The sequence below is a fragment of the Aulostomus chinensis genome, chromosome 10, assembly GCF_037954235.1.
Source record: "Aulostomus chinensis isolate RoL2024-O1b breed Wild chromosome 10, RoL_Achi_v1.0, whole genome shotgun sequence".
NCBI classification, from domain to species: domain Eukaryota; kingdom Metazoa; phylum Chordata; class Actinopteri; order Syngnathiformes; family Aulostomidae; genus Aulostomus; species Aulostomus chinensis.
In genome coordinates this window covers 5,078,945-5,098,034 of record NC_141329.1, presented here as the reverse complement: position 1 = coordinate 5,098,034, position 19,090 = coordinate 5,078,945, and the positions used below count along the sequence as shown (strand labels likewise).

The 19,090-nt window shown below is 41.5% G+C and overlaps 2 protein-coding genes across 2 annotated transcripts; both read right to left on the bottom strand.

The window, feature by feature from the left end:
• Positions 1–1,056: 1,056 nt before the first annotated feature.
• On the bottom strand, positions 1,057–9,498 carry rab38a (RAB38a, member RAS oncogene family). The gene is made up of 3 exons (XM_086215087.1): positions 9,193–9,498; positions 5,373–5,653; positions 1,057–2,206 (listed from the first exon to the last, which is right to left on the bottom strand). The coding sequence occupies exons 1-3, from the start codon at positions 9,392–9,394 to the stop codon at positions 2,051–2,053; spliced, it is 639 nt and encodes a 212-aa protein (XP_086071213.1). The 5' UTR covers positions 9,395–9,498; the 3' UTR covers positions 1,057–2,050.
• Positions 9,499–10,147: 649 nt separating this feature from the next.
• Positions 10,148–18,521, bottom strand: ctsc (cathepsin C). Its single transcript, XM_086215086.1, has 8 exons — positions 17,994–18,521; positions 17,358–17,503; positions 16,625–16,779; positions 14,970–15,125; positions 13,733–13,851; positions 11,929–12,060; positions 11,334–11,566; positions 10,148–11,075 (listed from the first exon to the last, which is right to left on the bottom strand). Exons 1-8 carry the CDS (start codon positions 18,151–18,153, stop codon positions 10,809–10,811), a joined length of 1,368 nt encoding a protein of 455 aa, XP_086071212.1. The 5' UTR covers positions 18,154–18,521; the 3' UTR covers positions 10,148–10,808.
• Between the last annotated feature and the right edge of the window lie 569 nt (positions 18,522–19,090).

The window sequence follows — 19,090 nt, the reverse complement described above, 5'->3', positions numbered from 1 at the left end:
CAAAGTATTTGTCAATGTCTCTTAGGGATGAAAAGACAACCACCACAGTGATACACCAGAAACAAAATCTTATCTTGGTAAGGTGATGATTGGACCGTGTGTACCTAAGAAAGGAGAAGAGAGTGGGCTGGACCTGGCAATATACTGGAAGTAGGTTGCTTGCAGTGTCTGGACATTTCTTTGCACATAGCTCATTTTGTTTTTCAGAAGCTATACTTCAGGGCCATTTAAAAATGAATCTAACCTTGATCAGAGGTGTTCTTTGTGTGAGTTGCTTTGTCACGAGTTTATCGTTAAAATATGAAAAAAAAAGGCTTTTATTTTTAAATGGAAGCAACAAAATTTTGGCCTCACAGAAATCAACATATCCAAATTGCATGTTTTATTAAAAAGATATCGATTAGAGTGGATCTTAATTTGCCAGTACCAAACTTTTCCCTTTACTCTTCTAAAAGAAGCAAAACTCTGAAATAAGGAAACATTAATAATGGCAAGTTAATTACATTAAAAGTTCTGCTGAGGATCATTGCATATATCAAATAAATGCCAATTTCATACGAGGTGAATACTTGAGAGCATTTTGATGTCGACACATATAATTTATCAGAGAAAAGTGCAGCACCATTGAGCCCTGGGCACCTTCGATTTAGAATGTGAGTCATTATGCAAATCAGAGTGTGCCGTCCCCTAGAGCTGATTGGGCCACCTAACAACCCGCCTCTGCTCCTGGGTTCCTCCACTTGGTGTTATGACAGTTAATGATGTCCCTCCCTCTGTTTTTTGTTTGTTAGGTTAATTTTAGACTCTTTTTAAATTCATTAGTTTATTCCTTTATTTAGTTGGCTAGGATAGCTTGTGTCTTGTTATATTTGGTTGGGGGGGCGAGTGACATCTTTTGCCCTGAGTTCTGTTGCGTGATGATAACTCATTATTTTACCCATTAAACATTATTTTTTTTCCCCACAACCTTTCCATCTTGGTTGTTTTTGTTCTGTCACTGTCTCCACCTGTTACAAGCACAGTCAAATAAAATCACACCCAGACAGGTGAGCCGGCCAGAAAGAAAAGCTGTGGTTTATTGTAGTGAACTTAAATGGATTCATCTTTACTTCTATAATCTGTCTTTGTGTACTCTCTATAATATGTACATGTTCGTATACATATATGCATTTATCACATAATTACAAATATTACAAGTTATGAACAGTGGAATAGAAGTTTAATATAAAACCTTTGTATTTAAATTAAAATGGAAACAATATACATTTATATACTCTGGACACTTGTTTGAACAATTAGAGTATCAAACTTACATGAGAACTAAGGTTGTCATATATATATCTATATATATCTATATATATAGATATAGATATAGATATAGATATATTTTGTGCATTTATAAATAAAATAACCAGTGAATATGTCTATTGAAGAAATAAATGGGTTATAACAGGAAAGGCACCTTAATATTACATTAGTGGAGACAGCGGTTGAGAAATGATGAGAAAGGACTGGCCCTTCTCTTCAAAATGTGAAATAATATTAACCATTGCGAGGGATGTAAATGCAGTGATATCAGGAGTGGAAGAGAATTGGTTTGGATAATTGGAGGGAAGATAAACATTTCCTAGCCCCGTGAGCATAAAGAAAAGAGACAAACTCAAAGATAGAAGAAATGAGTAAGCAAAGGACTGAGGAGGAAGGAGAAAAGGGACGGTTATCACCATCTGTAAACAGAGATTAACTGAGTGGACCTTTGGTACAGTTACTCTTTGATTTGCTGCACTCAATGCATGTGTCTCCATGGTTACCAAGTGGGAGCACTAAGGCTTGAAGTCGCCCAGAGGGTGACCTTGCCTGTGACAAGCTGCATCCATCTCTCTGTCTTTCTGTCCATCTCTGTTTCCACCCATCCATTTCTCCCTCCTTCACAGACCCTCACCCACCCACAACGAGCTGAGAGGAAAAGAGGCGGCAGTTGTCCCTCTCTCGTTACTCAGACTGACTCGACTTGTACTGATACAAAAGGACATCCAGGTGTCTAGAGGTGTTACTGGGATCTGAAGCAGGACGAGCATGTCCCACCTTTGTCCTTCTCTAACTGGGGGTGGACTGTGTCAGGGACCTCTGCCTGGAGCAAGTCATTCTCACTGGCAATGATGTGTTTCACCAAGCAGTTGGCTGCCTCATCAATGTTGATGTTTTCCTAAATAGAAGAAAAAGGTAAACAGGAGGGAAGAAAGCAACATGAAGAAGGATGAGTCAATAAATGCAAACGTTCTTATCAGGGCCATGAAATTAGTTCAGGAAGAAAATGGTGTGTGCACCTGTCACAGTGACCTTGACCTTTGACTACCAAAATATTTTCAGTTCATTCTGAGGACAAGTGGACATTTGTGCCAAATTTGAAACCTTTCAAAAGCACAACGACTCTGACTTATGGAGTTAACCCTGGCACAGAGGCATAGAAATACGAAAGAACTAAATTCTAAACGGAAGACATTGATAAAGGAAGGCTGAAAGGGCAGTTCTGTGTCCATTCTGTCACAATGCCTGAGGTTCCATCAAGGACAAATACTGCAGGGACAAAAAGAATTGTTGTATGATTTTTCAAATAAAAGGTTTCAAATGTCTTTTTTGTGTGAAATGGAACACATCATTATCGTGACATGTATGATTACAGTGAATATTTCCCTTCTCTGTAGACGCTGTTATTACAGCCGAGAACTGATAGAGAGCTTTGTCACATGCTGCCATGTCAGTTAGTTGAAGCTCAACATCAATACACCAGTTTGTAGTACAGAAACAGGAGCGACGTGTCGTTTCCTCCTCATGTCCTGATCTATCATATTTAATGGCTGCATGGCTCAGGAGGTAGAGTAGCTGTCTAGAAATCAAAAGGTCACTGGTTTGAAGTGACAAAGTGTCCCTGAGCAAGATATTGACCCCTCATTGCTCCTAATGAGTAGGCTGGTGTAATGCACGGTAGCCTTCAGGTAGTTGTCATCATCATGTGTGTGAATGGGTGAATGAGTGAATGAGGCTTTGGAACAAAACTAAAAATATTTCCTTTCACTCCCTCGTGCCCTGCACTGACACAACTCAGGACCACAGCTGACTTATGGAACCTCACTCCTCAACACCTCAACAGATGCACTGGAGGCTGATGCTAGTGCCCATAGAGTTTAGCCTCCTCCTTGGCATGTCCACCTCCCAACCCAGACAGTGACATCATGCATGTACAGATGTGATGACTGCAGCTGTTTGCTCCTGAGAAGACACATTTGTAGTTTTTACATCAACAAGGAACCCTTGTGTGGGGTGTGAGCTCCTTCATCTACACAGATTTGTTGGCCTGTATAGTAGAATTTCTCACAAATCATCATATGACTCTTGCTTTGAGGTAAAGCTACTCAACTCTTCATCTGATTAGTTTGTTTGGTTTACTTCCAGCTTACTTTACAGCTTAAATCCTGAATTTTTCTCAGCTTTAGGCAAAGCTTGCAGTTATTATTATTATTATCATTACTATTACATATTTATGAAAAATACATTCCAGACATTTCAGGCACACTATAACAAAAAGAAAAATCCAAAACAAAAACACAAAAAACTGTCAACTTGTGCATCCTGATCCAGGTCAAAATTTAGAGTAGGGAAAGAATTAAGGGAGTTCACATTATGGTTGAGCATTCGAATGCACCATTTGTATGGAGGCCTCAGGGCTGTGTGTGTTTGTGTGTGTCTACTTGCACGCCTCGGTCTATTTTCAACACTTACCATCCGGCTGTGAGATTCCTGTTGCATTTTAGCTGCTATATTCAGGACTCATGCTGGTGTGTCAGTGTGTTAGTGGGTAGGATGGTGAATCCTGAGTTCATCTCCCAGTCAGATGTCCCTGTCGTTCCTCTCTACTACAATGTTTTGCACAGCCATTATAATTTCTTTTCATTGTAAACGTCAAACTTTGTGGTGCATAGTTTCTTTTTTTGTTCATTTAGCAATGATGTTAATGGCTCTATACAGCAATTACAAGAATCTTGAAAAAGGTAAAAATGAAGGTCAACATGACACTGCAGTATTACCTGAGACTCAGAGCAACAGACAGACTAAATGAGTGTTACCTTTTCTCAAAATTCTGTCTGAATGAATCATGTCGATGGAATGGGGACATTTGGAGGGCTCAGTGGAATCAATCCACTATTTACAGATGTGTGTGTGTGTGTGTGTGTGTGTGTGTGAGAGAGAGAGAGAGCGTGTGTGTGTGTCACTAATTAGAAGACTGCAGGTTGCTAGTTTCCCTCAACATTCCTGTACCTCCAGCCTGGGTGATAGAGCGCCTGATGCCAGGGCAGCTGACCTGTAATAACACAAGAGGAACTTCTGCTGTGCAACGCAACTCAGCAAAGATGCAGTGGAACTCAACCAAAAGGGATTTTTTTTTCAAGTGCAAATAATGACTTGATTGGACGTCTGTTAAAATGTTTGAAAGGATTTCTTCACATTATTAGTTCACCTCAGAGGTGGTTTCATCCAAGGTCAAAGAGAAGCTGTTTCTCATGCTGGTGAGCTGTTAGGGAGACCCCTGAAACTCACCTAGCCTCCGACGAACAACATGACCTTCAAAACAGAATCATTCCACGGCAGCATTGAATCAAAGGCATCTTAGTTCTAAAAGATGCAATATAATAGAAAAATTTGCAAATGAATCAGGATGACTGATTAAAAAAATCATAGCCAAATGTGTCAGGGTCATTAAGTAAGATAAGATCATCAAATCGTTCCGCAGTTCTCTCTCTCCACCAAATTTTCACTTTCCTTTCATTTTCATTCTGGCATTGCTACAATAGAATTAAAAATAAATCCAATTATATAGTACCACTCCATAACAGAAGTTACCTCAGTGCTCCCATCATATAGAGCAGAACCACAGACAGCTGGCGAGGCTGACCCAAAGGCTGTTACCAGACCTCTTTCACAAGTACATGGCCTGAATATTTCAAAAGTCTCATTCCACTGTCAGTACATACATTTTATATCCATCCTATTGTTTTGTTGTATTCCTTTGTTGGACTGGCACTCTTTAATTACATCACCTTGTCTACTACTATACAGTCGTAGACGAAGGAAATTCATCTCCATGAACAGTCGCCTACAATGATATCCACATGTGGCAACACAGCAGAAATACACATTCACTTTTACCAAATATCCTAAACTTCAGTTGAAAATTGTGATAGACCTCTGTAACGAGTTTGCTGTGTGTCTGTGGACGAGTGTGTGTGTGTGTGTGTGTGTGTGTGTGTGTGTGTGTGTGTGTGTGTGTGTGTGTGCGCGCGTGCATGCATGTGTATGTCACCCATCCCTCGCACCTTAGCAGACGTCTCGAACCATCCTACAAAGCCGTTCTCCTGGCAGAACTGCTCCATCTTTATTCCGTTATTGGTCAGTACGTCCCGACCCTGGTCACATTTATTAGCCAGAAGCACCGTGGCTACATGATTCCCATTGGCAAGTGTCAGTTTGGAATCCAAGTCCTCCTTCCATTTGGTAACGGCCTCAAAGGAGGCGGGCCTTGTGACATCAAACACGATGAAGGCACCCATGGCCTCACGGTAGTACACGCGAGTCATATTGCCAAACCTCTCCTGACCTGGAAGACAGGCACATGCAGACAATGCCACACAGTTACAGATTATCATTTGGTCACAGATTAAATGTGGACAGACTTCTCTGTCTTTCACTTTCAGGTCAGTGATAAAACACAGCAGCAGAGAGCACAAACAAGAGTGATGTTAGCTTAGCTACCAACATCAAACTTCCAACAGAAGGACTTGACTTCCATTTTTTTTTTTTTTAAATAAGGCTCTGAGAGTTGCTGTTTCCATTTTGAAGCCATCATTGCCATACTAGAAGGGGTTTCGTGGGATCTGGGATCAAATTTGACAAAAATATAAGTAAAAGATAAGTTTCCTCATTAAACTTTCCAGTTTCCTGTTACAATGGCAAATCTCTAAACTTGATCCTGGTAGTGATTGAAAGGCAACTAGAGAGCAGCAAGTGATGTGCCGCTTTGCCAGGAAGAAGCCTGAATCATTAGTTAGTCATTTTTTCACACTTCAGTTTTATAAGTAGTTGACCACCTCACCCACCTCCTCTCTGAAACACACAATTACACACACACACACACACACACACACACACACACACCCAGACACCCTTGTACTTATATCTTTGTTAGGACTTTCATTGATGTAATACATTCCCGAGCCCCTCACCCTAAACCTAACCATCTCAACTGACTGCCTTACCCTAACCTTGACCCTAAACCTAACCAGAACCTGATTCTAACTTTAACCCTAAAACCAAGTCTTGACCTTCAACTGACCCTTTGAAGATATGAGGACCAGCTAAAATGTGCTCACTTTCCAAAAATGTCCTCACTCTGTCACACACACACATACATACACACACACACACAGAGTATATTTTTACATTTAAGAGCTGCAGACACTGAGATAATAGAGCCCTGATGTGAGGAATGAGGTGCCTTTTGTGTGTGTGTGTGTGTGTGTGTGTGTGTGTGTGTGTGTGTGTGTGTGTGTGTGTGTGTGTGTGTGTGTTTTAGTGGGTAAAAAATTCCTGAGAGTAAAAAATTAATTTGATAAGCCATGCTGGAATGTAACATCCGTGCTTATTTTCCCATCCATGACTTCAGAGGGAGCACCATTGGTACCAACCACAAAGCTGATGAACACAACCAGCTTGTGGGCAAAATACTTTCACAGTCTTGCCAAACCATACAACCAAAACTGATCCCCCTAACCACAAACTGTGTGAAGAGATGGCATTGATACAAGTTCATGTCAGGCTACGTTACTGATAGTAGAGACACTTTCATTCCTCTTCTGTCATGTACAAGTGTCTCGTTATCATCAATCGTAGTTGCATGATGCTTTGACATAAATGCTGCTTTTCCATCACATGGTTACAGCTTGACTTCGACAACTATCCGTCATAATAGATGATCTGGGATTATACGGATAGGCAAGACCTCAGAGAATACTCCCTCAGTATCAGTAATACTGGTTCTGTAACCATGTACAAGTGATTTGTGATGAAGCCAATGAGAAATGTTCATACTTCACCTTTGTTTAGGCTCTGCACCTATTGCTTCTGTATTCAAGAGGGAGTGGCTTTGATCAAAATATGTTGTCAGATTTGGTGCGTTAACAAAGTGTTACGATGACAGCAGTTGTGAGGTTGTTTTAAAAAAAAAATGTACCTTTGTACCTAAAAGTGAAGAAACACTTTACAAAAAGGAAATATTGATAATAGTGAGTTAACATTATGGGTTCCAGGTTAAAATGATTTACATACAGGGGACATTTAGAATTTGCCATTTGTAACACCTGTAAGTCTGGAAACAGCTGTGGAGGAACAATCCCGGAACAAACCTAAACACTGCAACTGCTAAATCTGAAGAGCAATTACAATTCTTGGTGACTGGGATTGGCTGAGATATGTGCTCTCTGAGTGCTTTCTGGTTTTGAGATTTATTTTTGTGCGCAAGGTTCTTGCAACATAGCTAGTCAGTGCTGAATAAGCGGTACTTACGCATGATTAACCGTTCATTAATGCGCTTTGTGACCTGTATTGTAAAGAGGGAAGTTCCATTAGATAACATTTCACCTGAAACACACCCTCCCCAAGTTTGTCCTCCCATCTTTGCTGTTAAGTTATGTTGTAATTAATGGTTAACTAAGCATTAACAAAGTGTTATTAATGTACCCACATCATAAAGTGCTACCCATGATTGTGTGAGCTGTCAAATGCATATTTTATAATGCAAGGTCAGGTCAGGTCAGACTAAAACTAGTAGAAATCCTAACTGGTAAAATCAGGACATTTTTATGTGGCTAATGAATGCAACTGTAAATATGTTTTGACATTTAATGTCCATATTTGTTTAGTACCTTCATAAAATCAGATTAAAACTGAATGTAACACCACACCGAACAGAGATGACCCTTGCTACTGTCACCTCATGTCCGTCTTTGTTAGGGAGCACACCCAGTGTCCTCTGTTGGAGATACTCATCAGTAGTCCACAATAAAAGCTCTCTGTATACAACAACTCGGGCCTCAAATCTTGCTCACATGAGTTGGAGACACATGACTGCTTACGCTTACTGGAGAAAGTGCACAGGAGGGGTGAGAGCAGCAGGTCAGAGGATTCTTTAAACTCAGCCGACACTCATGTGAGATGAGCGACGTAGCCCTTAGCTCTCTTATCCCAGTCAAAGGTTTTCATCAGGACTGGTGACTTCTGGGTTTGACAAAAGCTGTTGAAGCCTAAATAAATCCCTTTTATATATTTCCTATTATCTTATCAAACAGAATAAAAAGTAAAACTAAACAATATCTAATAAACAAATTAATTAATATCTTAAAAAAAAAACAATAAAAGTGTCATATATGTAAAGTTCAACAGGATGAGTAGCCACCGCATTCTGGTTGGAAAAATAAATGTCTGAATGAACAACAAATATGCAATCCAGTTACTTTTAGCAAGTTAATTATCAAGAAAGTCGAATAAGAACTGACATAGTGGTCACACATTTATTTTTTTCTATTAACTTCAAACTATCTGTTTACCCAACATAGTCATCCATCAGTTTTAATTTAATTAATCTAATTAGTCTCTTCCACCTGAAGCTACAAATGGAACTTCCTGCCTTGACTAAAAGGAAAACTCTAAACTAGTTTCTTTTTGAGCAGCCAACCTCTGATAACATTTCAATTATCACCGGGGAAGCTCCAAATCTAATTTCATGCATTGCAAAAATGAAGTTTGGCAACTCATTATGTGATTGGGAAGCAGACTCATTCAAGAGAAACACTAAAGTAATTGTGCACATTATTTCATCCGGCATGATATCTGACCACTGACATTAAGGAACTTCCAAATGTAGCCCTCGGCTGTAAACTTTCCAGAATTTCTGATAGTCTCAGGCCCCTTTTAATTAAGTTCAAACATCTATTTAGACTCTTATGAGCTGCTTCTTCACATCTTCCCTTCAAATTTAAATCCAGGGAAAGCAGCTGACGCGCGCGCGCGCACACACACACACACACACACACACACACCCTCAGGCAAACGATCTTCTCCACTTGTGTCTCTGGTTCATACCTGCAATGTCCCACAGCTGAAGGCGAACAGTCTCCTGGTCCCAATTTAGCACTTTGAGAGCAAAGTCCACCCCAATGGTGGCTCGGTAGTTTGGGCTGAAGTTGTGATGGACATAGCGCTTAATGATGCTGGTCTTGCCGACCCCGAGGTCCCCTATCACCAGGATCTTATAGAGGTGCTCCTTATTGTGGTTGTTCTGCATGGCGAGGAGCGTGGAGGGCGACAGCCGAGCATGAATCCAACGGAATGGAGAGAACCGAGGAGAGGAAATGGGGTCAGAAGCTCGGGACAACGCAGAGAAGAGTTCACAGCTGGGATTGAGTCTGGAGGCGAGAAGGCGCTGGGGAGGGAGGGGGTGGGGGGCGGGGGGGGGGGGGGTGAAGCCCGCCCTGGCCCGTAGAGGATCGGAGCACAGACGTCGAGACCTTGTGACTGACGCCGGGCTGCCGCCTGGGCGTGGGAGCCTCCATATTGATACTCATCGTTTTGTATCAACCGGTATGCATTAGGATTGACAAATTCTTTTAATCCAATATATCTATTCTGTTGGCAGCAAAATCTCCCACTTTTAAAATGGGTGACTTTGCTTTTTCACTTCCAGGAAAGCACATGACACATACTGGCTATCAATGGTTTACTGCAGTTAATATAAGTCCAAAATTACAGTCCAATCCCATTTTGTACATTAATTATCAGCATCAGCTGCAGACAAGGAATGTAACCACAATTTAATGCACTTCAAAGTGACTATGATGCCACTTAATAATTCATACATTTGTTTTTTTGTTTTCTAGTCAGTCACTCACTTAAGTTGTTTCTTCAGACTTGTTTTTACCTTTTTATAATGTTGTTTGAACAGTTACCAGCATCAGTTACAGATGCAAAGTTATGAACTGACAGAGCTAAACGTGAATCTTTACAGATTCTTCTTCCACACACAGATAACTCAGATTGCACCGCTTTAAATGCTTTTATTCCCTTAAAAATAAGAATCAGTGCAGACCTCACATGTACCTTTGAGGCAGAAAAGCTCTCACAGGTTATGATGTTCCACAGGGATCAAACTGCCCCCCACAAAAAATGGCAGTCATGGTTTAGACATCATGCACGGACAAAGGCTGTAATAAATTCCACTCTGCTTCCCTGAGACAACTGAACACTACATTTACTGCAAAATCTGGGACTTTGAAAATCAGGAAACAGGTAAAAAAAAAAAAAAATTAAAGCAACATGATGAAACGACATTGTAAATTCCGATTTGACGTTAAAAGTGCACAAAAACTATTTCCCTCCAGTTTACCCAGCAGTTCTAGAAACCGATTGTTTTTCACAGCACCTGGTCAACATTCCATTTCTAGTTTTGGCTCACATCTCTTGATTGAAGGACCGGCTGGTTTGTGACATGAGTACATTTCCCTTTTAAATTTGATATGAAGGTTGTACAACTTTTCATTTTAGTGCCCTGCAGTAATCACATTAATTCCTGCTGTTGGATTCAGGAGGAAGTACTGTGCATCTGTGACATTTAGAATAAAGCACCAAGACTTCTCAAACATGTTCATCTGAAAGAAATGGCAGTATTGAGACTCATCCGGTACACGCCCCTCCTCCCACTCCTACAGTTTAGGGATGGGGTTTGCTGCCACTGCGATGCTCTCAATAGAGCACTCGTCACTTCCCCGGCGGATTCGGAAGTAGCCGTCCTCGCCCCAGCCGGTGCCCCAGCTGTTCTTGACAATCCAGTATTTCTGGCCGGTCATGTGGCAGCGGCCGTAGCCCACCAACAGCACAGCGTGGTTGGTCAGCTCAAAGGGATTGTAGGGGTCGGAGATGCTTGTGTGGTGGTAGATTCCCTCCTTATAGTGCATGAAGTCAGGGTATACCTGGAGCGAGATGAGAAGGATTTCATTTCTTCCGTTTACGTAGTTCAAGCAACCACTGAGGAACTGTGTTAAGGTCCGATTTAACCGACAACTATATTTGTGAGTGGGTTCACAGTCTTAATATTTGCTTCCTAATATGAATGGACAGGAATTATCAATTCAGCCATCACATTCAAAAAAGTTTATGGAAGTCCACAGAACTAACATGTATTGAATTTATCTGATAAGCAGTAATATTAGTAGCTGTTGAGTTCGTACCTCAAAGGCCACCGCCATCGGCCCATTCTTGACCAGCTCCAGCATCATGGCCATCTCACTGCAGCCGCCATAAAATCCACCTACGTAGCTGTAGTCTGCGGTGTAAACGCGGCCACAGTTTTGAGGAACGCCACATGGCGAGTCCTTTCCAATATATGGAAAACACGACTCATCCACAATACCAAAGTCCTGGATGTACTTTCCAATCAGGTAGGGGAAGCCACCGTCACAGCCTTAGAAAGGGAGAGAAACATGTTGTTCCATTTGGTTCAATGAATATTTTTAACATTTATCTTGCTTTTTTTTGACAAGGGTGGAATCTCTTTCTGGTATAAGTAGGAACATTTGGGAGCTCTTCAAAATAATGAGGCAAACTGAGCTAATCAGGGCAATCATAAAGACACTTTGACTCTCCAGATGCAGTTAACATACACTTGAGGGTGACTTGTTCTGATCCAAGAGGATCACATGCAGAAATGTGTTCATTCTAAAAGTACAACAAGCAACTGCTGTCCAGTTGTCATCTTTCATGCAGCAATATTCTACAACAAGCAAAATCAAGTGTTTACTGCAAGCAAATAAAAAAGTGTGCTACCTTGAGAATATTCAGAGCAGGAGACCACTTGTTGGGGGCTGAAGACGGGACTCTCACTGTTGTTGGTGAGGATTCGGATACGAGCCTCAAGCATTCCCATAGAGGCAAAGGAGTAGCAGCTACCACATGATGCTGTAAAATAAGTCATTTTTACAGGTGAATACCACAACTGAGTGCAAACTCATATACAGTATTGTAATAGTTCAAGCTGTACAACCGGAACATCTCCGGAACCTTGAAATTAATTGCGTTTACAGTTGAATAGGCTTCTGTTCCATTTTATTCATGTAACCCGAAACACCAAATCATAATTCACAAGCTGCACAAGGTATGACACCCTCTGTCCTTGCTTGACCCTTTGACTAAAATTAAGTGCGCAAACATAATGGATCCATGCAATAATTCGATACCACATGACTAATTGGCCCTGAAACACGACCCTACACATGACGAACATCAGATGGCGGAAATAAATCTTTGCCACTCTAGAAGTTTCCAATGGCAGCAAAGAATTTATTATTGTGCAAATTTAGATAAAGGAAGCTAGCAAAAATGCCAGCTATGTGGCATTTTTTTTACATGTGAAATTCCCAATGTTCAGCACAAATCCAGCCCTACTCATTCAGGCAAGGACTGTTTTAGGGAGAGTTTATTTGATGCCCCACTGCTAACATTCACTGCAGCTAAGCTAAGTAGCTGTCAGCCATCTGGAGCACATTACTGCACACAGGGAGGAGAGAAGAGAATCTATCTGCTTGAGTGGCTCTAAAAATGACGGACAATAAAGTGTATTTTCCAAAAAATGGAAATGCTCCTTTAACACTGTAATACCCTGCAATGCAGCGACAGCAGCAGTTGGTTCAGAAATGAGGTGTTAATGAGTTTGAAACATCCGACAGTGTCAAGTGTAACTGTTCAATATAAGCCTCACTGATATCTGATGCAATCCAGTGCAACATCATTGTGAACCAAGGAGTTCAAGAGCACATTACAGAAGTCAGCGCTGAGGTTTCTATGCTCCAGTGTACTTATCCACATTAGTTTTATTGCTGGATAATAGACCAGGGCGGATGGACCAACACAGTGATTAAAATCACTGGTTATCATCCAGAGAGACACTGGCGCCTCATAAGAAAATGCTTTGAGGAGACAAATTAGGTCAGAGAACAGAGGCTGCAGATTTGCAGGGTGGTTTCATTGTAGAATAATTCAAATTTGGTGAAAGTCGAAACAAGACCTTAAGACCAGTAGTTCAACTTACATATGAATGTGATGTTCGTCATCTTTGACCTAAAAACACGTGAACGTTCCCATGTTGATAGGAAACATTCATGCTGCTGGGAGTCTTAATCTCTAAATTTTTGTGAAGTTCCATCACATCACCACAATCCACCTGACTTACAGGGTTGAAACTGTGTGAGCTCTACAGCGTGGCACAGGAGCTTAGAGGGCTTCTATAGAAACCCTCCAGGCCTCTCCAGATCCTTAAACCAGCCCTGCGGAGTCCCTCTCAGACACTCTAACTACTCAGCACACATAATCTCTCCACTCACACACTAGGCTGTGCAGAAACACAGGAGAGCAGAAAGCAGATCTGCCAGGAGGGAAGCAAAGAAGCTGGTGAGCTGCAGTTCAGCGCCGGCCCTTACTGACAGCTGCGTACGCCAAGCAGAACGGCTTCATCTGGCTCTCATCCCACAGGTCCGCACAGGTTTAAATTTCAAACACGGCAAGGATGTAATACCTCACCTCAAAAAAACTGAAAGGAAAAAGGATCACCGCAGAATTAGGAACATTCATTTACCTTGGTTTCGGACAGGACTGACAAAGTTCACACCATTAACGTCTCTCCAATCCCAGCGCTCTGGGACAGCTGCTGCCATCTTGGCTACGGTAGCAGTCATCGGCATGGGGCGAACACGGCTGAAGAAAAGGAATCACATTTGACTTCAAGATATTGACAGTGATGGAAGCCATCCTGTTTAAATTGATATGAGTTGATTAAGAATTGGGGACACCTCTCAGTATAATCAAATACAGTTTGACAGCACCACAAATCACTGCTGCTGTTAAATAATTCAAAATGTAAAACTCAGCCTTTTAAACCTCATGGAGGGAGGATTGATTGCAGGACTGCTGTATCATCCTGCATTAGCTTTATCTTGGCATATCTGAAAATTGGCAAATGTGTTTATTTTATATAGAATTATTGGTGGGGCAACATCAGCAGTGGAACTTAGTGGCATATTACACTTCGTGATTGAAAATCAAATGTAGACGGTCTATAGATTATGCATAACATGGCCGATTTTCTTCAACTAGAGCGGCTGAAAACTTCAGACTTGCAACCGTTTCCTTGCTTGCAAATGGCCACTGATAAAAATCCGTATTCAAACTTTGAGGAGGAGAATCTGGGAGAATTATGTTCTGGAAAAGATTAAATTTATATTCTGTGAGCAAACATCAGGCGATTAAATTGGTCATGTTACATTATGGTGCAGATACAGGTGTGTAACAAATATTACACACTATTGTACCCAGTTCCAAAGTGTTTCCAGACAACTGAATCATCTCTTGCATCATCAGAAACATGTTGTGTCCCCCAACACTATCCTACAACATATCTCTGAACACAAGCTGAAACTGAAACAGTGAGGGCTTTCAGGGAGAGGCACACCGGTGGCTGACAAGGAGGGACCTCTGCATTTACACCACAATAATGGTTTTATTTCAATTACCTTGTTTTAGTGATCATGGGAAGCTGAAACCATAATTCAAATTCAATTCACTGCCCAGCCATACCAGCAGACAAGCTCAGCTTGATTTGCCCAAATAAGGCCATTCTTGGCCGGCTGTATACAGCCAAGGTATGACACAGCCAAATCCTTGTCAGCCCTCATAAAAACAATCTTTCAAATGCCTTTCACACTTGCAGCTGTAATATTTTATCAGTAGGCACAAATTAGTCTAATTTGCATAAAAAGGATTTTGTTGTCCTCCATGGCAGCTGCTGAATGTGCGAAATGGAAGCAAAAGCTCACACGGGGATGCGAGAGGCAGGTCCTCCAGCTCGGTACTGCAGCTCTTGGAGAGAGTACATCTCGTGCTCTGGGTAGGGGACAGCCTTCCAGGAGCTCTGGACTTTGTTGATGGAGTCAATGACATCCAGGTTGTGTCTGAACATTCTCTGGAGCAGCCTGAGGAGATAACCACATAGAGGGAGTTGGAACACATGCTAATGTTGCCTGCTCAATAATAAAAAAAAAAAAAAAACAACCCCAAACCACATTGACAACTTTTAAACTGCCGTATTTCCAGTCGTCTCACTGACCTGCATTGTAAGATCCATCTATTACATGCCCCTGACATAGGATTTCTTTGAAAAAAACAATAATAAGCTGCACCTACTTAACTTATAAAGGGAACACAGTGCAACTCCCAGAAAAGGAACATATCATTTAACCAAAGTAATATAAAGCAGATCACGATCTCACGTGATGGAAGAAGCAAAAGGATTGAACATTTCATACTAAGAGTGCAGCTAAATACAACCAGTACCTCCAGACTACTGGGTCACAAAGTAATTTTCATCACCTGTACAAGAGCAGGAGGTTCAAAAATGGTGCATTAACATCAGATTTCTCAGATGTGAGAGACTGCCAGGGCAATTTTCCAAGGCTTGTTAAAGCTGATTCAGACTAATTTAGTTCATATTAAACAGCCACATGGGAGGACGGTGTACATTACAGCTGAGGAGTTCAAACTACGCAGCCCACAGAGAACATGAATCAACACCACATGAGTCTGTGTACAAATACTTTTTCAAATGTCTTGCAGTTTTTCTTAAAAAGAGTACCAACCTAGTGTAAGGACACAAACACCCACAGAACTGTTTGTGCTTTCATGTTTGAACCAGGAGTGCTTGAGGAGACCAAAGACCTCCAACAAGGTCTATTAATATTTCCTGACAAATTAATGGGAATGTACTGTGATATTTGTATTTATATGGAAATTAACTTAATGACCCGTCTATGCCCGAGTGGACTGTGTTATAAATGAGAGCAGCAGCAATGCACCAGTAAAAGTTAGATTAATAGAAATGTCAGTGAAATTTTTCACCAAGCACTAAAAAAAAATTAATGTAAGCCGCCGATCTAAAATCGATGGGGAGGCAGTTGCCACACTGGTGCTTAGTTTCTATGGAATGAAACGCACTGTGGTTTATCACTCAAAGATGAACTGATGTAAGCGTAGTTTTAAATACTGCGAGACAAAAGAGACTGCTGAAGACCGTGATGAAAATGATTAGTTTGCAGGATATGAAATGGTGGGAAATTCAGTGAGTTAAAATTGTGCTCCTGGCTCTGTATGAAGTCACACATTTAAGCCTTAAATTTACAAACTCGCGATGTTGACAAAAGCTAAAAATACTTGTTGGTGCCCCGTGATTCAGGTCAAAGCTGGAACTGAAGGGGTTCTTCTAAATAGACGGATGAAAGCAAAATCGGACCCCACAGGCCCATGCAGACGTTTGGCCAAAGCTACGCAGATGAAGACAGAACCCACAACCTTCCTATCCTGACATTTTCTCCCTTGCCAAGAGTGGTTCTTCTCTTATATGAACAATCTGTTGAATGGAGATTACTTTGGCGGTGGCGTACAAATTCTAACCATCTCATGTTCTCTGGTCATGTACCTCTTGCTGGACTGTGGTTTGTAGTCATATCGGGATGGTACTGGTTCCACTTTTTTCCCAACAAAACAGGCCCAGTTGTTTCCCAGGACATCATGGACCCACCCTGGCATGGTCTGGTCACAATAACTGGTCACCTTAGAGCCCTCTTCAGTGTACTGAAAGCATAAGGAGGCAAAGACAGGGACCGGTCGTGTTAGACAGCAACTCACACCACCCTATGCATGTAGGTACACTTGGGTTTAAAAAGCAACTAAATTCCCCTCATACTATTCAATACAGAGATCCAGTCTTCAGAAAATTATTCAGGTACTAGATCCTGCACAAGTACAAGTGTCAGCACATATAAAAGAATAAAATGGAGATGATGAGGAAGTTAAAGTAGACACGGATAAATTCTATTTCCTCCTACAAACAGTCATGTGAGCGTCATGTGAAACACCAAGGAAGGGTGAAAGAAGCCAGATTAACTTTAGATATCTGCACTTATGATGTACCATGTGACGAGTTTCAGTCTTACCCAGAGGATGTGTACATTTAACAGATAAAACCATATCAGATGAATGGAGAGGAAAGTGACTGACGGTAAAAGTAAATTTAAAAAAAAAAAATTTCCAGCTAGTGTTGAAGTTGATCTGAATGATAAACTTTGTGATGGCTCTCAAGCAAGATGAAAAAGACAACAAAAATATCCCATGAACAAAACATTTAACAGCAAGTAGATTAATCTGTGTACCTTGAAGAAGGCAAACCATTTGTAGCCGTTGACGACCACCTCAAAGCCCTGGTTGTAGATGAGGGTGAAGAAGCCGCTGTTTCCCAGCTTGTCTGTGGCTACAGACAGTTTCTCCAGGGTCACTGTGACTGTGCTTTCCCCCGTGGCTGAGGAGGAAAAAAGATATACATTAGGGGTGATACTATCACGACATTGTACTCACGATACAGGGACTTTTTGACAATCAAAATACAGCAAGACGGTTCATCTAAACCAGGGGTGGGCAACCATGTGCCATGGAGGGCCGTGTGTATGCAGGTTTTCCTTCCAACCAAACACTTTAACAGGTGATTCCACTGATTGACACTCTTCTGTGGCTGAAGGTGTGCCTCTAATTATCACTATCGGCCCTTAAAAAAAACAAAACAATATCTGACAATAATAACAATATCTAAAGTTAATATAAAAGTCTTGGTGGTTTGAAAGATAAAAAATAACTGAATCAGACCCTGTACGTATGAAGAGACGTGTTCAACCAGCATGATGAGGTTAGCAAGGAGGGTGAAAGTTACCAAACGCCGGGCCTACGCGTGACCTGCTTCCCCTCTGCGACACCCCTACCGCCCTTGTTAGCATGGATCATGATGGGGTTCCTACCTTCCGCGGAGCAGTTGATGGTTTTGTCGTGTCCCCCTCTGGACACCTGGAACACCCAAGTCCCCAGCAGGTCCTCGTAGGTGCAGTTGGCCGGTGTGTCACACCAGAACCCCTCGACCCACATCAGGAGCACGCAAACCAGCACGCCGCTCAGCCTCATCTTCTCACACAGCTAGCTTACCGTCCCTCACACACATAAAAACACACACTCACACAGCTTGGAAACTCTCCAGCCAGCCTGACCCAGCTTGTTTGCCTGTCTGTACCCACCTCCGCCCACTATTTATGGAAACTGAAACTTTTCTCAAAGACGTTTGGGTAAGTCCTCGCTGCCCAACGGTGAAGTCACACGGCGCATACGCGGAAGTAGCGAGTGGCAAAGCCTGCAAGCTTGACGTTTTAGTCGACAATACAGACTTTACTTGCGATTATTTTTTTTAATAATCGCACAAAAAGATGAGCTAATCCTTTATGCAGGTTGTCAGAATAGCATGAACGGTTTACTGTGGCGGTTGCATTCTCCTACCTCGACTAGATATTCTGAGATTTTAGCGAATACGGAAACACAAGAAGGGAACCCTCTCACCCGCAACTAGCTTTTGATTTTGTCATATGATCATAACCGTAGCGCATGCGTAATTGAGACAAGGTTTGCTGTTTTTTTTTCAGTATTTGTACTGCAGCTAATGAATTCAGTTAATATAATCCGCTCATAGCTACGTGTCTAGAAATGGAGAGGAATGCAAAACATGAAAATGAAACATTTGAGAAAAATACATTTTGTTCAATTTTGATATCCAAGCCCAACATTATATTTTATAGTCCTTCCTATCTCCCTAACTTTTTTTTTTTCACAGGACACATACAAGTGTTGACATGATCTGAAGTTGAGACTTGCAGCAGTTTGAGGTCACTCTCCTGGTGGTTTGACCTTACAGGTAAGGCCATCTCATCATCCCTTGCAGCCTTCAAGACTTCTACTGCAACATAAATTATTCATGGTGGTTTCTTATTATCATATAAAACATCAACTGGTTCTGCAATGTCTCGTGTGATGGGCCATAAAGTCAAATCAGGAACTTGAGTGAAACACATAG